The following is a 13,557-nucleotide window of genomic DNA, read 5'->3' as shown; positions in this document are numbered from 1 at the left end:
AATTTAGAATGTTGTGACAGACTTTCTGTGAGATTCTCCGCTTGGTGTACTTGTGCTGTATAACATATACTGATACAAAGCTAAAACAGTGCTTAGAAGGGTGTTGGAAAGGATAAGATAAGCTCTTTCATATCTTCCAAATGTCTATAAAGCATTCTATATATGATGTCCAATACTAGAGAAATCGTAGCTGCAAATCATCAGGAACCTTTTGCAAGTTGAAGCAATCTTGGTATAAGCTAAAAAACTGATGTGTCTAATGTAGATGTTACATCATGAATGTTAAAAATATTCAATAATTTTATAAAGTTTGTTATCAACATATTTAAAGGTAATATAGAATACTTCTTTTTGTCACAGATACTTTTTTGGTATAGTGTTTGAGTTTCTGGAGTTCTGGAATTTAGAGTCTACCAGACGTTTTTATGTAACATTGCAGTGTGGAGTTTCTGTTCTATTCTGAACTGGGGTGAAAAGTCTTTGTCACAAAGTTATTCTAAATTGTATTTCCATTGCTGGGCACTGCGCTACCTTATGTCAGCAGTATTTGGGTTTAGGGTTTGAGCCTCACTGTCCTTGAATGGTTTTGTAATCCATCTCCATTTCTCAGAGGCCACAGTTTTAATGTAATCTTTCTGCCTAACTCCTGGGTTTTTTATCACTTTCTTCCCATCCCACTTTCTTATTTACTGAATTTAGTAGAGACTACTTCAATTTTATTTTCCGTAGAGGAAGTGGCAGCAGAGAGAAAATCTTATTTGGTGTGAATTCTACCCCCAGCTTGAGGAGGAAAAAAAATTGTATGTACCAGTTCCTGGTACTGAGTTAAATTAAAAGCATGATAATTTCATTTTTATTCAGAAGCTCCTGTCTTCTCTTATTAGAGTTTTGATACTGTATTTCTGTCTCTTAAGAGAGGAAAGTTAAGCACGATGTCTGCCCATTGTGAAACAAGGTGACTTCCCAGCTGTCTTTGCAAGCAAGGATTAGTTTATGACATAACTTTGTATTTTACTGCAGAGCTGTGATTCATAACTTTTAGGTACTGAATTTTTTTCCCTTTAAAATGTTATGATTAGCTGCACTTTTTAATAGAAATACTTATTGAATTAGTAGATGGAAGTGTATATTGAATAAACATTGAAATAGAACATTATTTGCTTCAAAAAGTGAATTGAGTTATTAAATAACAGAACTAGCTGGTCTTGTAAAATATTTGCAGGATTCAGTTGCATTTTGTACTCTTAAAGCTTTAATAAAATATTTTAAGTGCTGCTTACAGAAGATCTAGCAAGTGCTTGTTAAATGATCAATTTTGAATGGAAGGATACGCTTTTATAGCTGCTGTTAGGCTCCTATGAGATTAAATGTAACATAATTGGTGGTAAGTCGGTGTCTGGTCAAGTAGTACAAAGTTTAGGTTTTAAAAAGTAGCTACTTGAGTTCCATGGTTTGAAAAGACAAGATAAATGGATATATAGATAATTAAAATCATTTGCAGATAGATTATATTTCAAGAGCGTAAAGAATTTCAGCATTATCTGGAAGCAGCCTGGATTTGTTGTCAGATACCGCATCCTTCTGCATGTCTGTCTCACAGGATCATGGCTCAGAGAAGCTGGCAAGATGTGCAAGCCCAATAGCATAGCACTTTAAATACTGATGACTCTGAGTTAATGTAGAAGGAGAGTCTCTGACCACTTTCTTAGTAACCTTGCTTATTAGAAAGAGAAAAATCCAAAGAAATTTTCTATACCCAGAGGAAGATGCCAGTAGTTTTTTTGTATTTTTTTTTCTTATTTTTTGTCAGTCTTTTACTCTCTCTGGATTTTTCCCCCAGCAGCCTCCAGCCAGCTAGTACAACCACTGCCATTGTATTAATGTGATTCAAAGGAAAAGAGGAGTAGCTTGAAGTGAGGAGTCGTGCTGTGTGCTGCCTAAGACTGCACACTGCTGAATTCACATATAAAAGTTACAATTTTCTTTCATTGCCTTGATGCCTGAGGTGGACTGTCAGAGCTGTGACAGCTCCCACCACCACAGATATGTGGCCATCTCCCAGATTTATCTATGGGATTAACTGCTCAAAGGCTTTGAGAATGTGGATTACACTCTCTAGGTGTAAGTTATGCTATACCAACATCTCAGTTCTCGCTTGCTCAGGAAAAAAAAATAAAAGTCAGATGCTGATGGTTTTGTTGCATTGTTTTATTATAGCTAGGAGTGTATAAGGTTTCATGCAAGTGTTCATAGAATGCAAATTCCCATTTTCGGTCTACTGAGCCAAACTGTGAGACGGGTGGGTGTTAAAATCGCAGGTTGCACAGACAACTTCTTATTTTTAACATGGAAGCTGATGTTTAGAAGGACCATTATCATATCTGCTGAATGGCTTCCTTTCTGTCCCCCAAAGCAGTACTCATGTACTGAAGAGGAAACAGCTTTCTTTGTATTAGTTGTTATCCTGGGATCTATGTGCATGTGCCTGGAGATACCTTTTGTAGCCTGAAATGAAAGAGCAGTGAAGGTCAAGTGAATAAGACTCTTTATCAGGACTTAATAAATCTACGTGCTTCTGTGAGTCCATAAAATCAAACTAATGGTTCTGAGAGGTAACACCTTTTATATTGGGCTAGGCACTGTTGGTTTTTGTGTTTGCTACTTACAAAGTGTCACAACTTGTAATGAAGCACTGTGTTAGAGAAGATTTAAACCACAAGGGCATTGTCTTTTGAAATCATTAATAATTCTCTTTGCTCAGAAGTTCAGAAAAACTTGCATGTGCTGTTGTGCATCAGTAGATCTAATATATATCCATCTGTTGCTTCTGCCAGCAAGTTGCATGTCGTTCCAAATGAGGTAACCTGCGTATAGAATATTTCATGGCATTATTTGTGATGGAAATATTTTCAAAGTGGGGGTTTATGCCATTATGATCAAATTCATAACAAACTGTTTATCTGCTGCTGTTATTTCTCTCATGCTGCACTGGGGCAAATTAATTTTCAGTGTCTCTACAGTGCATTTCTGGTGAAACTATAGGTTGTACCACTATAGGTTGGCATGTTGCTATCCAAGGATCCAGGCCTGGGCCCTGGAGGTTGAATGTGCTGTCAGCAGAGAAGCAGTCCTGATGAGCCTGATGTCTGGAGATGTAGCTAGAGGGCCTTTCCCTCCAAAACTCACACTGTGTTAGAGCCTCTGACCTATACTGTATATAAGGAATGCAGTAGACAAAAATGACATAGACATGTCCTTACTTGGCTTCAGGAGAACCTGCATGCCCACAATTCATGAGTATCTCTCACCTACTCAAGAATGCAAACTCCTGTGGAGTTTTGCTTAGCTGCTTTTGCACCTGGTAAGTTTGAAATTCTCCACAATGACTTCCTTACAGTTTTTACATATAACATATTCACTTTGCAAAGCCTAATTGCTGAAGGCCAAGCCTTATGCAGCAGAGTTGCTGATGTAACAAATCAGTGGAAAAAGACCCGGTGCCAAGATTTTTTGTTTAAGTTCTGTTGTTTGTGGAGTTGTTCATGTGTGCCTCAAGAACTGCAGGTGTTATATGCCTACATGCTGTGCTTCCTTTTAGAGGCTTTTCTGAAGCAATTATGCTATTGTGAACAAAAATAGAATGTAGGTAAACGCAAGGAGTAGTATTACCTTGAGAAAGTTTCATTTAAATTAAGTTTATTGTTAACTCAAATAGTCTTAAATTTGGCTTTGCTTCTCATTTCTAATTTTGGCTGAGGTTCGCTCGGGGCACCCACTAAATTTGTGTCTTTAGGTTACATGCCAGACTGTAACTGGCTGCTTGGTCCATAAATCAGATGTTGATAGGGGAATGCTATGTGTGAGGAGATATAAATTAGTGAGCTGTGTAGTTAGAACACAAAGAACATCTTTTAACTGGCTGATTTGGGGCAAAATTGTCAGAAGTTTATGTGAGAGATTGCTGTTTTCTTTGTAATTGACCCAGGAGAATGTGATAAGTAGTGTGGGCTACAGTCAGACTGCATAATATTGACTTTTTAATGGAGTTCCCTGTAGTTGAAGCCAACAAAAATAAACAGCAGCAGAAAGCCTGTCCTTTACTTGCTGGTTAAACACCGAGATACCTCTTCTCTACCAGAGGGTATTTTTTGGTAGTTCTGTTTCCTCTCTGTACAACACTGTATCACTAATATTTTGGGGGCTTTTCAGTCTGCTCTTCAAGTGAAAGTGCCTTTCTGAAGTGCGAGTTCTGTGACCAATATTGCTACTGTGATCCTTTGCAGAGTGGATGCTCTTAGGCAATTGAAAAATACACGACATTTAAGCAAAAACAGTATGACTGCCTGTGTTCCAATTCAATTTACGTATGTACTTAGCATACACTCTTTCCTTCCACAGGCATTTCCTATTCAAAACAGGAACAGGGACCACACCGCTGTTCAGTACTGCAACACCAGGGTACACAATGGCATCCGGCTCTGTTTATTCCCCTCCTACTCGGCCACTACCTAGGAACACTCTGTCCAGAAGTGCTTTTAAATTCAAGAAGTCTTCGAAGTACTGTAGCTGGAAATGTACTGCTCTCTGTGCTGTAGGAGTCTCAGTGCTGCTGGCAATACTGCTGTCCTACTTCATAGGTGAGTTCCTTTGTTTTATAACTGTCATCATAAATAGGGGTATCAGATGGACTGTCCCATATTAACCTTCATGTATAGAAAAGCTTTTGGTAACAGTAAAAACCACAACAATGACTTAATGAAAACTTGTGATTCTTTTGAGATAATAAAAAATCTGAGTATTTTGAAAGCATTCTGTGACGCAACAACAGTTGAATTAGCTTCAAAGAAGTATTTGAACTGCAATTAAGCTATGTGGTGTCTAGTCCTTACAAATGTATCTGTAAAATGAAGGCTGTTGTGTTTTCTAACAAAACACAACTTGTGTTTTCTAACAAAACACAACTTGCAGCATGCCTGTGGAATTCTTCTCATTTTGTGTTATATATAAGCAATGAAGCATTTAGGAGTTATAATTTTCATTTATTATATATGTATGTTTGTGTGTACATAGAGCAAAAGCATGACGTAGACTTTGGTTGCAAGGTAGAGAAAATAACTGTCCAGAAGGACAATGTGGAGAAGAGGCTTCTTCCTCCTCTGTAGGGTTTTTTTAATTTTCTGTTTTGTTTTTAAGTACTCTTTCCTAGTTTGTGTTCTATATTATTTCTTTTATTTTGTCATTACTTTATTTAATTTCATATATCTTTGCTATAAATATATCATTTGAGTTTTAGACAGTTGACTGCTTAACTGCGAGGTAAACATTACTGACTTCTGTATGGGAGCAGAACAGGCTTTCAGTGTGCATGTATCTTCTTCTGTGGCTTTGTCTAGATTACATATTTTGTTAACTCTGAGTCCTTAATTGGTTTTCAAAGACTTTTTTTAACTGAGTTTTTAATTAGAAGTTTAAGTCAGCACTATTATGTTAATAAAAGCGTAAGGGTCTGCTTTTGTAAGGCATTGCTCTCACTCAAATTCAGAGTCTTAGAAAGTCAAGGAAAGAAAATAGAAAGGGGAAGAGTCAATCTCTCCTTCTCTCCTTCATTTTAAAATCTGGGTAAATTAATAACAAAGCCTAGAAGGCTCTCTGATCCCTAAATCTTCATCGCCTTTGTTGAGACAGGCTTTCTACATTTCAATCCAGGGCAGAGCATAAGCTGTATAAAGCCTTTGAAGTAGTTCTTTCTGGGCTGAAGATTCTGTGAACAATGCTAGAAACTGGGTTGCTGAGTAGCTGGAGAAATTCCTGTCTGCCACGGCAAAGCAGAGCTTCCGAAGCACCCTTTCCACTTCAACTGTGAACCCCGAAGTAAAAAATGCACGCATAGAAATGTAGGGCTTGCCAAAACTGCCCAATACTTTTAATGCCTTGAATTATTTTTTGTGTGAATGTACACAGAAACATAAAGGTGTGGCTTGAAGTTAACCTTTAACACTGCATCTTTTTTAAAAAAGATGGGGTTGAAATATTTCCATGTATAAAGCACGTTAATTGTGCTCAATATTTGTAATGTTGCCTCTTAAGTCATTATAATCAAACATCTGCTGCCCAAAAAAGTGTAAGAAAAAATTCAGTATGAGGTATCACTATCAAGAAATAGAGAAAATGGCCACACAGTGAAATATTGAAGATCTGATTGTGAGCTGAGCTACACTTTGCTTGCCCCAAAGAGCAAGATTACTTATGAATCTGAGAGGTGCGAGGAGTTAGCTGAACTGGATTATTTCTCCCACAGGCATATTAAGAAATATGAGCATGTCTAATACATCTCTATTCCTGTATTCAGGGAAAGAATTGGGCTTTCCGTAGAATGAGAGCTTTCATCTCCACACGTCATTTATTCACATACTCTGTTACCAAAAAAAAAAAAAAAAAAAAAAAAAAAAAACCAAACAAAAAAACAAAGAAAAAACAAAAAACAAAACAAAAAAACCCCCATAGCTGTACTACATTTCATGGGTGCTTGCCAGCTTTTATTCTTGCTGAAATAAACAATGCACAAGGGCCTTCCTCTGCCCCATAGTCAATAGGGAGCTCTTTGCCTACTGGTGATATTACACATATTTCAGCTAACTCAGCAATCTAAATGTAAAATCCAGCACTCAGTGATGCTCTCTAGAGAACAGTGGGTCTATAAAACCATGAATGGATTACGCTCATTCATATATGTCGTTTTTGCATCTCTGCAGGTGTATCAGAAACACTCTCTATTTAGTAGGCCATCTAAGTATGAATTGGTGGAAATCATTTATGTAAGATGGAAACAGTCCTTCGTCTTGGTTAAATATTGTGTAGGGTAGATATGAAAGAGAAATGGCTGAGCAGGTAAATGATAATAAAATACAATCTTTGGGAAGGGCTGTGGTTTTGTGAGCCCTCCAGCACTGCAGTGTGCCCTGAACACAGTGATCCAGCTCGTTTGCTGAGGCCTACAGCAGCTGAAATGGCATGTCACTTCTGTGAAGCTGGTTTGAGGTGCATTTTTAGCTTCACGGAGAGGCATTGCCACAAGCACGAAAATGCTTCAGCCAGTGCTGTAAACGATGCTGGTATGGATTGATAAGGAATGTGGTATGGCTTGTGTGACTGTGACAGCTGTAGGTAGAAGGACTAACTGGATCGCTCACCTGGTGACCAGAATAGCAGGCTCTTCTTGGGGCGAGGGATGAACATGTCTTGCCCAGGCTTATTTTAGTTGCATTGGGTATGGGATAGAGAAGATGACTTTAGATCCCCTCTGCTCTGACAACATACGGCAGAAGAGACAGTTTGCTAGACTTGGTGTCTGCCTTTGCAGAACTGCTCAGTCAGTTAGTCCTGCCAGAGGGGAGGAGCTACACTGAGTCTGGTCTGTCTTGCACTTCTTCCATCACTGTGACAGGAAAGACTCCTACGTTTACAAAGTCTACAAAAGGAGGTGAGAGCAGCAGATATCAACATAGGGAGGGACCAGAGCAAGTGCTACACTGTAAGGCCACTTAATACAGTCTTGGGGGTCATGAGAAGTTGAAAACATTATTTCAGTCTAAAGTAAGGAAAGTCTCTCTTCCAGCCTTCCCACATACTCTTGATTTTCAAGCCTTGGTGGTCTCTCTCAATTGCTTTTGAAACACAGAGAATGTTGAAGCTTACTGTTTCTGTCAATGAAACCTGCTGATCTTTAGAGAAAATAGTTGTGGAGAAATATAGAGAAATGAGTTGTGGAAAGTGGTGACCTTTTGTTTAACGGGTTTGTCTGATATTTAATTATGGATAAATAATTATTTAATCAACAGGAGCATGCAAGAGGTGCTGAACCAAAATACAGCGCAGCACGTATAGAAAAGTAGACTCAAATAAAAAGCAGCTCTAGTTTAGAGTAAAGGATTAGAAGAACAACTCCCTGAAACAGTGTGTTAAAAAGAAGAAGAAAGAATATAAACTTCTTAGTTTGGGGATTGAGATTACAGTGGAATTTCTTTAAGAAGCTCTTTTGGTTAACTACTATACATAATAAGTTTTGCAACCAAGAAAATGTCAATTTTATTTCCAATATGAACATTTTCAGAAAACTTTGAAAAATATTATTTTATTTTTCACTATTTGGAAGACTAGGAGGAAAAGTATTAAATTTAAGCTGTGAAAGAATACAAAATATGATGTTGCCTTTGTTCGATTTCTTTTTATATACACATGAAGAGTTTTACCCAACATTGTACAAGCAGTCTGTGTGAGAGCTGGAAATAGAGTCCAGCTTTACAATGTGCAAGACAAAACAGAACTTTGTCTTTTTTCTTTCTGAGACTTACTACTTCACTTGACATCCATCATTTGTGGTGAATGCATAAAGTGACAGTTTGTTAAAGCAACACCTAGGCAAAAAAATGGGCATCAAATCAAAGTTTCGTATATAACCAATATCCTACCACTTATATATTTGAGGATATTCTCTGTTTACTTTTGGTGTTAGCAGTCAGAAGTTGTTTTCAGCATGTCGTTGCATAACACAGGCTGATGAGCTACAGTATTGGCCCAATTGGTACAGCAGTAATAATTTCTTTTTTACCATGGATTCATGCTGCATGAAATGAATGAGTATTTGGGGATATCAGGGCCCCTCTTTCTTGCCCAAGAATTGTTTTGGCAACTGATTCTCCATTGCCAATGTCACTGTCAAAGTTGTTGTAAGAAGCTGATCCAGGGCCATTTTCACTTTCATGGCATTAAACAGGCAAATGGTTTTCCCCAGTCAGTGCTGAAATTAGAACTACTCAACTGGGCTTGAGAGTTGTGCACTGATAGATCGCATGCGTCTGTCATGAGTATTGTTCTACATCTACTAAAGAGTTTTCTATTAACATAAAATAGTCTTCAAATACATTATGAGACCTGATCTGTTTAGTCTACCTCTTCTGTCCTGACTTCTCAAGATCAGTCTGTGACAATTTGAAGCCTGTTTGCATTTGATGAGTAAAATAAATTAACTTTATCCTCTCTGTAGCTCAGAACTGATCATTGTGCTAGATTTAGCTATGCAGCTGATGGTCAGGGGTAGAATATACACCAGCCTGTTGCTCCTCATGATAAAGCAAATAATTATTGGTGGTAATGTAAGGACATTGTGGGGGGAGGAGAGGGAAGAACTTTAAATTAAAAAGACCACAGGAATATTTTTATCTCCACTGCTTCCTGTGAGCAGTTAAGTAAATCCATTTTGGACAGGAAGGCTAACAAGAAAGCTAACTTTTAGACTTAAATGAAATGACTTCTGGGAAAATACATGTAGTTTATATTTCATTCTTTGAGAGCCAGTAGGAAAGTCACTGTTCTTCTATGACTCAGGGGTGACCACATAGACGTAATCCAAACTGGAAATGTAATATGAACGTAGGAGAGATACCAGACTTGAAAGCTATGTTAGATAATCACAGATAGTACATCTCTTCCACATTTTTATATAGATATATTGTGTTTATTCCCTTGTTATTATATTGTGCATTCAGTTTTTTACCCAATCTGAAAATCGTTACTGATAAGTGTAGATAATTAAAGTAAACTGCAAATTTATTTGCTAATGAATTTCTAATAATCAACATGCTGGAAAATTGTCTTCAGGGTGTGAGAGAGAAATTTCTTGAGAATAAGAACAGAGCAACTGAGGAGGTTTTATGCGTAGAAGAGATGGATGGACAGGAAAGATAGTTATCAAGGTTTGCTGTTAGAGAAGACTTGTCACAGAAGTATGTAGGGTGTGAAAATTAGATCTAAGGGCCCATTAACTCTCTTGCAGGTGAATTTAAAGTGATCTTGAAAAATTAGAAAATTTTCAGTTTCTACACACTTAAATTAACTTTTCATTTCTCCAGTGTTGTTTCAGAGTTTGTGGTCTGTGGCTCTGCTCGCATTACAGAGGATGTAGTGTGACAGCTGCTGTGCACATTGTAGAGGACCAGAGAGATACCTTTCCTGTGGGGCTCACTGGCAGATGTCCTAATAGGGCAGAATCACCCTTTACAAAACTAATGGATTTAGAACTGGGTTTTTCTTAGAAAGAATTACGAAATATACCTGTAATCAAAAAGAATCTTTTTTACTTCATCACCAAAGAACAATATGATATGTCTTTTTGATTGCAATGCCTAGTTAACAATATTCTGCTGTTCGTAAAGCTCAATTACTGCCAGGATAGAAGAAAATAACTTAATTAATAACGCCATTTAAATGGAATTTTTATTACAGTACTTGGCATAGATATTGTAATTAACAGGCATGAAGGAGAATATAGTTTAGTTGCCATTAATCACCTTTACTTTCATTATGTATTCACAAACTTTCTTTTTTTCTTTGTCCTGCATTTGAAATTGAATATTGTAGTACTCTTATCACTGGAATCTCTGTCAAGATTTCCAAGATTTTTTTCTGCTGTATTTCCAGCAGAGTGCCTGCATTCTCTTCCCACTCTGACTCCTTAGGTTTCGCGTGGACCTTGGTTATGACTAATATTTCAGTGAGATGTGTGGGTTGGAAATATGTTCTCTGTCTGCAACTGTGTGGCAGACTTTCACGTATTGCCAGGTTTATGCTCTCACTGCATTTCTCATTCTGTCAAATTAGAGGTGCTGAAGTAGACTAATGCCTGTAAATATCACAGATTCAAAAAAAAAAAAAGCATCTGGGTCATGGCGACTCCCACTATCAATACAAGCTGTGAGACAAAAGGATTGAGCCAAAAATGACTTGAGTTTACTAATGGATGGCAGCAGGATATGAGCCAGCAGGGTGCCCTCGCAGCCCAGAGAGCCAACCATATCCTGGGCTGCATCGAAAGTAACGTGACCAGCAGGTCAGGGAGGTGATCCTGCCCCTGTGCTCTGCGCTGAGACCTCACCTGGAGCACTACATCCAGATGAGGAGTCCTCAGTGCAAGGAAAGCACAGACCTGTTGGAGTGCATCCAGAGGAGAGCCACATAAATGATCCCAGGAATGGAATGTCTCCTCTACGAGGACAGGCTGAGAGAGCTGGTGCTCTTCAGCCTGGAGAATAGAAGGCTCTGGGGAGACCTGAGAGCAGCCTTCGCAGTATCTAAAGGAGGGCTACAAGAAGGAAGGGGAAGAGTCTGTCCCCTTTAGCAGGTTCTGTTATGGTAGGACGGGGGAAATGGTTTCAAATTAAAAGAGGGGAGATTTAGATTGGACATAAGAAGTGTTTTACACTGAGGGTGATGAGGCACTGGCACAGGATGCACAGAGAGGTGGTGGATGCCCAGTCCGTGGGGACGCTCAAGGTCAGGTTGAAGGGGCTCTGAGCAGCCTGATCGAAATGTGTCTCTGTTCATTTGAGGGATCCCCAAAGATTCCCTCCAACTCAAACAAAACTGTGATTCTGAATGTGAGAAATATTTTGAATTTCCTCTTGGTCTGTTGTCATCATTTGAAGAAAGTGCTCTGAGATTTTACAGTTTACCAAATCCATGTATCACAGTGTATCGAAACCTGCGTTTTGATACACAACAAGGGTGTTTTCCTCATGTTTGCTGATTGTACCAAGCACGTAGGAGAACCAGATAAATTTTGCATGTTCTTATGCAATGTGTGCATACATATGCAGCTGTGAAAACGACCACAGTTGCAGTACTATGGAAGGTACATAACTCCATTCTGTGTCACAGTTAGCATCTCATCATAACAATCCTTCAGGCTTTTAAGGGAAGCTTTGGGTGTCTCTAATGCTTCTGGAGGCAGCAGCAGTGTTCTATATCGGCCCTCTCTTCACAAGCTATAGATTTGCATTATCAGTTCCAATTTGGTGGGATTTTGGAGTGTCTGCCACTCAAAGTAGGAAACTGTGGGTGAGATACATGCCACTGTTTTTTCCTGTCCAAGTGGACACCTCTATGTCTCTCTCAGCTCCAGATATTGTAGAAAGGAATTGCCCTGACAACAGTACTGTGGGGGAATGAAAGGGTTGGCCTCTCTGCAGTGCGTGGCTCTGCTGAGTGATAGTCAATCTGTTGTACTTTGTATTACTGCTGGACCTTGCTCTGGGAGGACAGAGCAGTAGATATCCCATAGAAATGCAAGGCAGTACTAAGTACAAAAGAGTGCATAGCCTCTGCTGTTAGAACTGCAGCATGGGATTATGTAGCCATATAGCTGGTGAACGTACAATTATTTAGCAAGTAAAACCCATCTTCTAAAATTTCTGAGGGATTTTAATAGCCAGAATGGATAGGATTCAGTAACAGGGAGAGAGTCCTTGAAGTCTGAAGTACCAATCTCCTAGTTCTATTTCAGTACTTCGTAACCTGCAAAAACTGACCTGTAAAAGCCAGATAACTGGTGTTTGTAGACCATACCTTAGGAATAAGAAGTCAGACAACTCATTTCTGACATATTATTTGTATGCAACAGTATTAAAATAGGCACGACTGTCCACACCATTCTAAAGCTTAATATTAGAGATAATAATTCCATGGGTTTATGCATTGCAGTAATTTTCAGCTGTATCCAACATGTAAAAGTTTTTTGCCTGTGGCTTCTAGGTATATGCATGAGGTTTGTACCATGTTTAGAGCAGACATTGTTGATGAGCTAGTTGTGTCTCCATAGCATGGAAATGTTTATAATTTCTTGTTTATACCACTTTCTCTCAAAACTGAGAGAAAGGGAACGCCTAGTCAGAAAATGACTATCTTACATTTCACTACCTTGTTGGGCTGATTGGACTAAAAACATTTCCAACATCTTTCATTGAAATTGCACCACAGCTAAGCACATTGAAATATGAGTGCATTGAATGTACTTTTTTTTTTTCCAGCAAAAATAATGTTATGGATAATGCCTTTAGCTAATGTTTTTTAAGCAAAAATCTTGTTACTGAGTTCTATACTAAGTACAAAACATCATAGTTACTATTTCAGGAGTGCAGAGTATTAACATTTGATTGGTGTTGTAGATGTTGCGTGCTATTACTGTTAATGGCACTGAAAGTAAAACATTCATTGAGAAAAATAATCTTTACACAGAAGGATGTAGGAACCTGTAATTTGCAGTCAGGAGGTTAAGAGAGACTTGACAAGATTTTGCGGGATTAAAAAAACTAATCCATCAAGGAGCATACCCACCTCTACTCCCAAAAGGGTTGTGTTCTAGTTATGATTTGCCACAAGGTTTTTGTCAACAGTCCTGTCACCCTTCCATTTTTGCCAGTGGAGCAGATGGAAACTCAGTAATCCTGGCAATGTTACGTGTGTAGTGATGAAATACAAGATGACATGATGTCACTGTCCATGGGTTCTACATTTTGCTGTCATGCTGCAGTGTATGGTTCTTTTTCAAACTATGAACGGTGTTTCCAGGACTACTTAAATGTCTTTCAAGCATGTTACATGGAGATGTGCTTCCTTCTGTTATATTCCGGAAGATCCACAAGTTGTAACAATTATTCAGCTTAATGGCAAATACTTGAGAAATGTAGTTAAATTATACTAGTTGCTCTTGGATTAATAACAAGC

At 38.4% G+C, this 13,557-nt stretch overlaps 1 protein-coding gene across 7 annotated transcripts in view; it reads left to right on the top strand.

The window, feature by feature from the left end:
• The window catches only part of TENM3 (teneurin transmembrane protein 3), a gene marked incomplete at both ends in the record, with an annotated part of 305,029 nt that overhangs the window by 187,776 nt on the left and 103,696 nt on the right, over nucleotides 1–13,557 (top strand). For all 7 annotated transcript variants that reach the window (XM_079534385.1, XM_079534384.1, XM_079534383.1 and 4 more), the window contains one exon: nucleotides 4,399–4,637. In XM_079534385.1, coding sequence (XP_079390511.1) covers nucleotides 4,399–4,637 — 239 coding nt within the window. The remainder of the gene's footprint in view (nucleotides 1–4,398; nucleotides 4,638–13,557) is intronic.

Source organism: Tetrao urogallus (genome assembly GCF_951394365.1).
Source record: "Tetrao urogallus genome assembly, chromosome: 4".
NCBI lineage: Eukaryota > Metazoa > Chordata > Aves > Galliformes > Phasianidae > Tetrao > Tetrao urogallus.
This window is presented reverse-complemented; position numbering and strand designations above follow the sequence as displayed.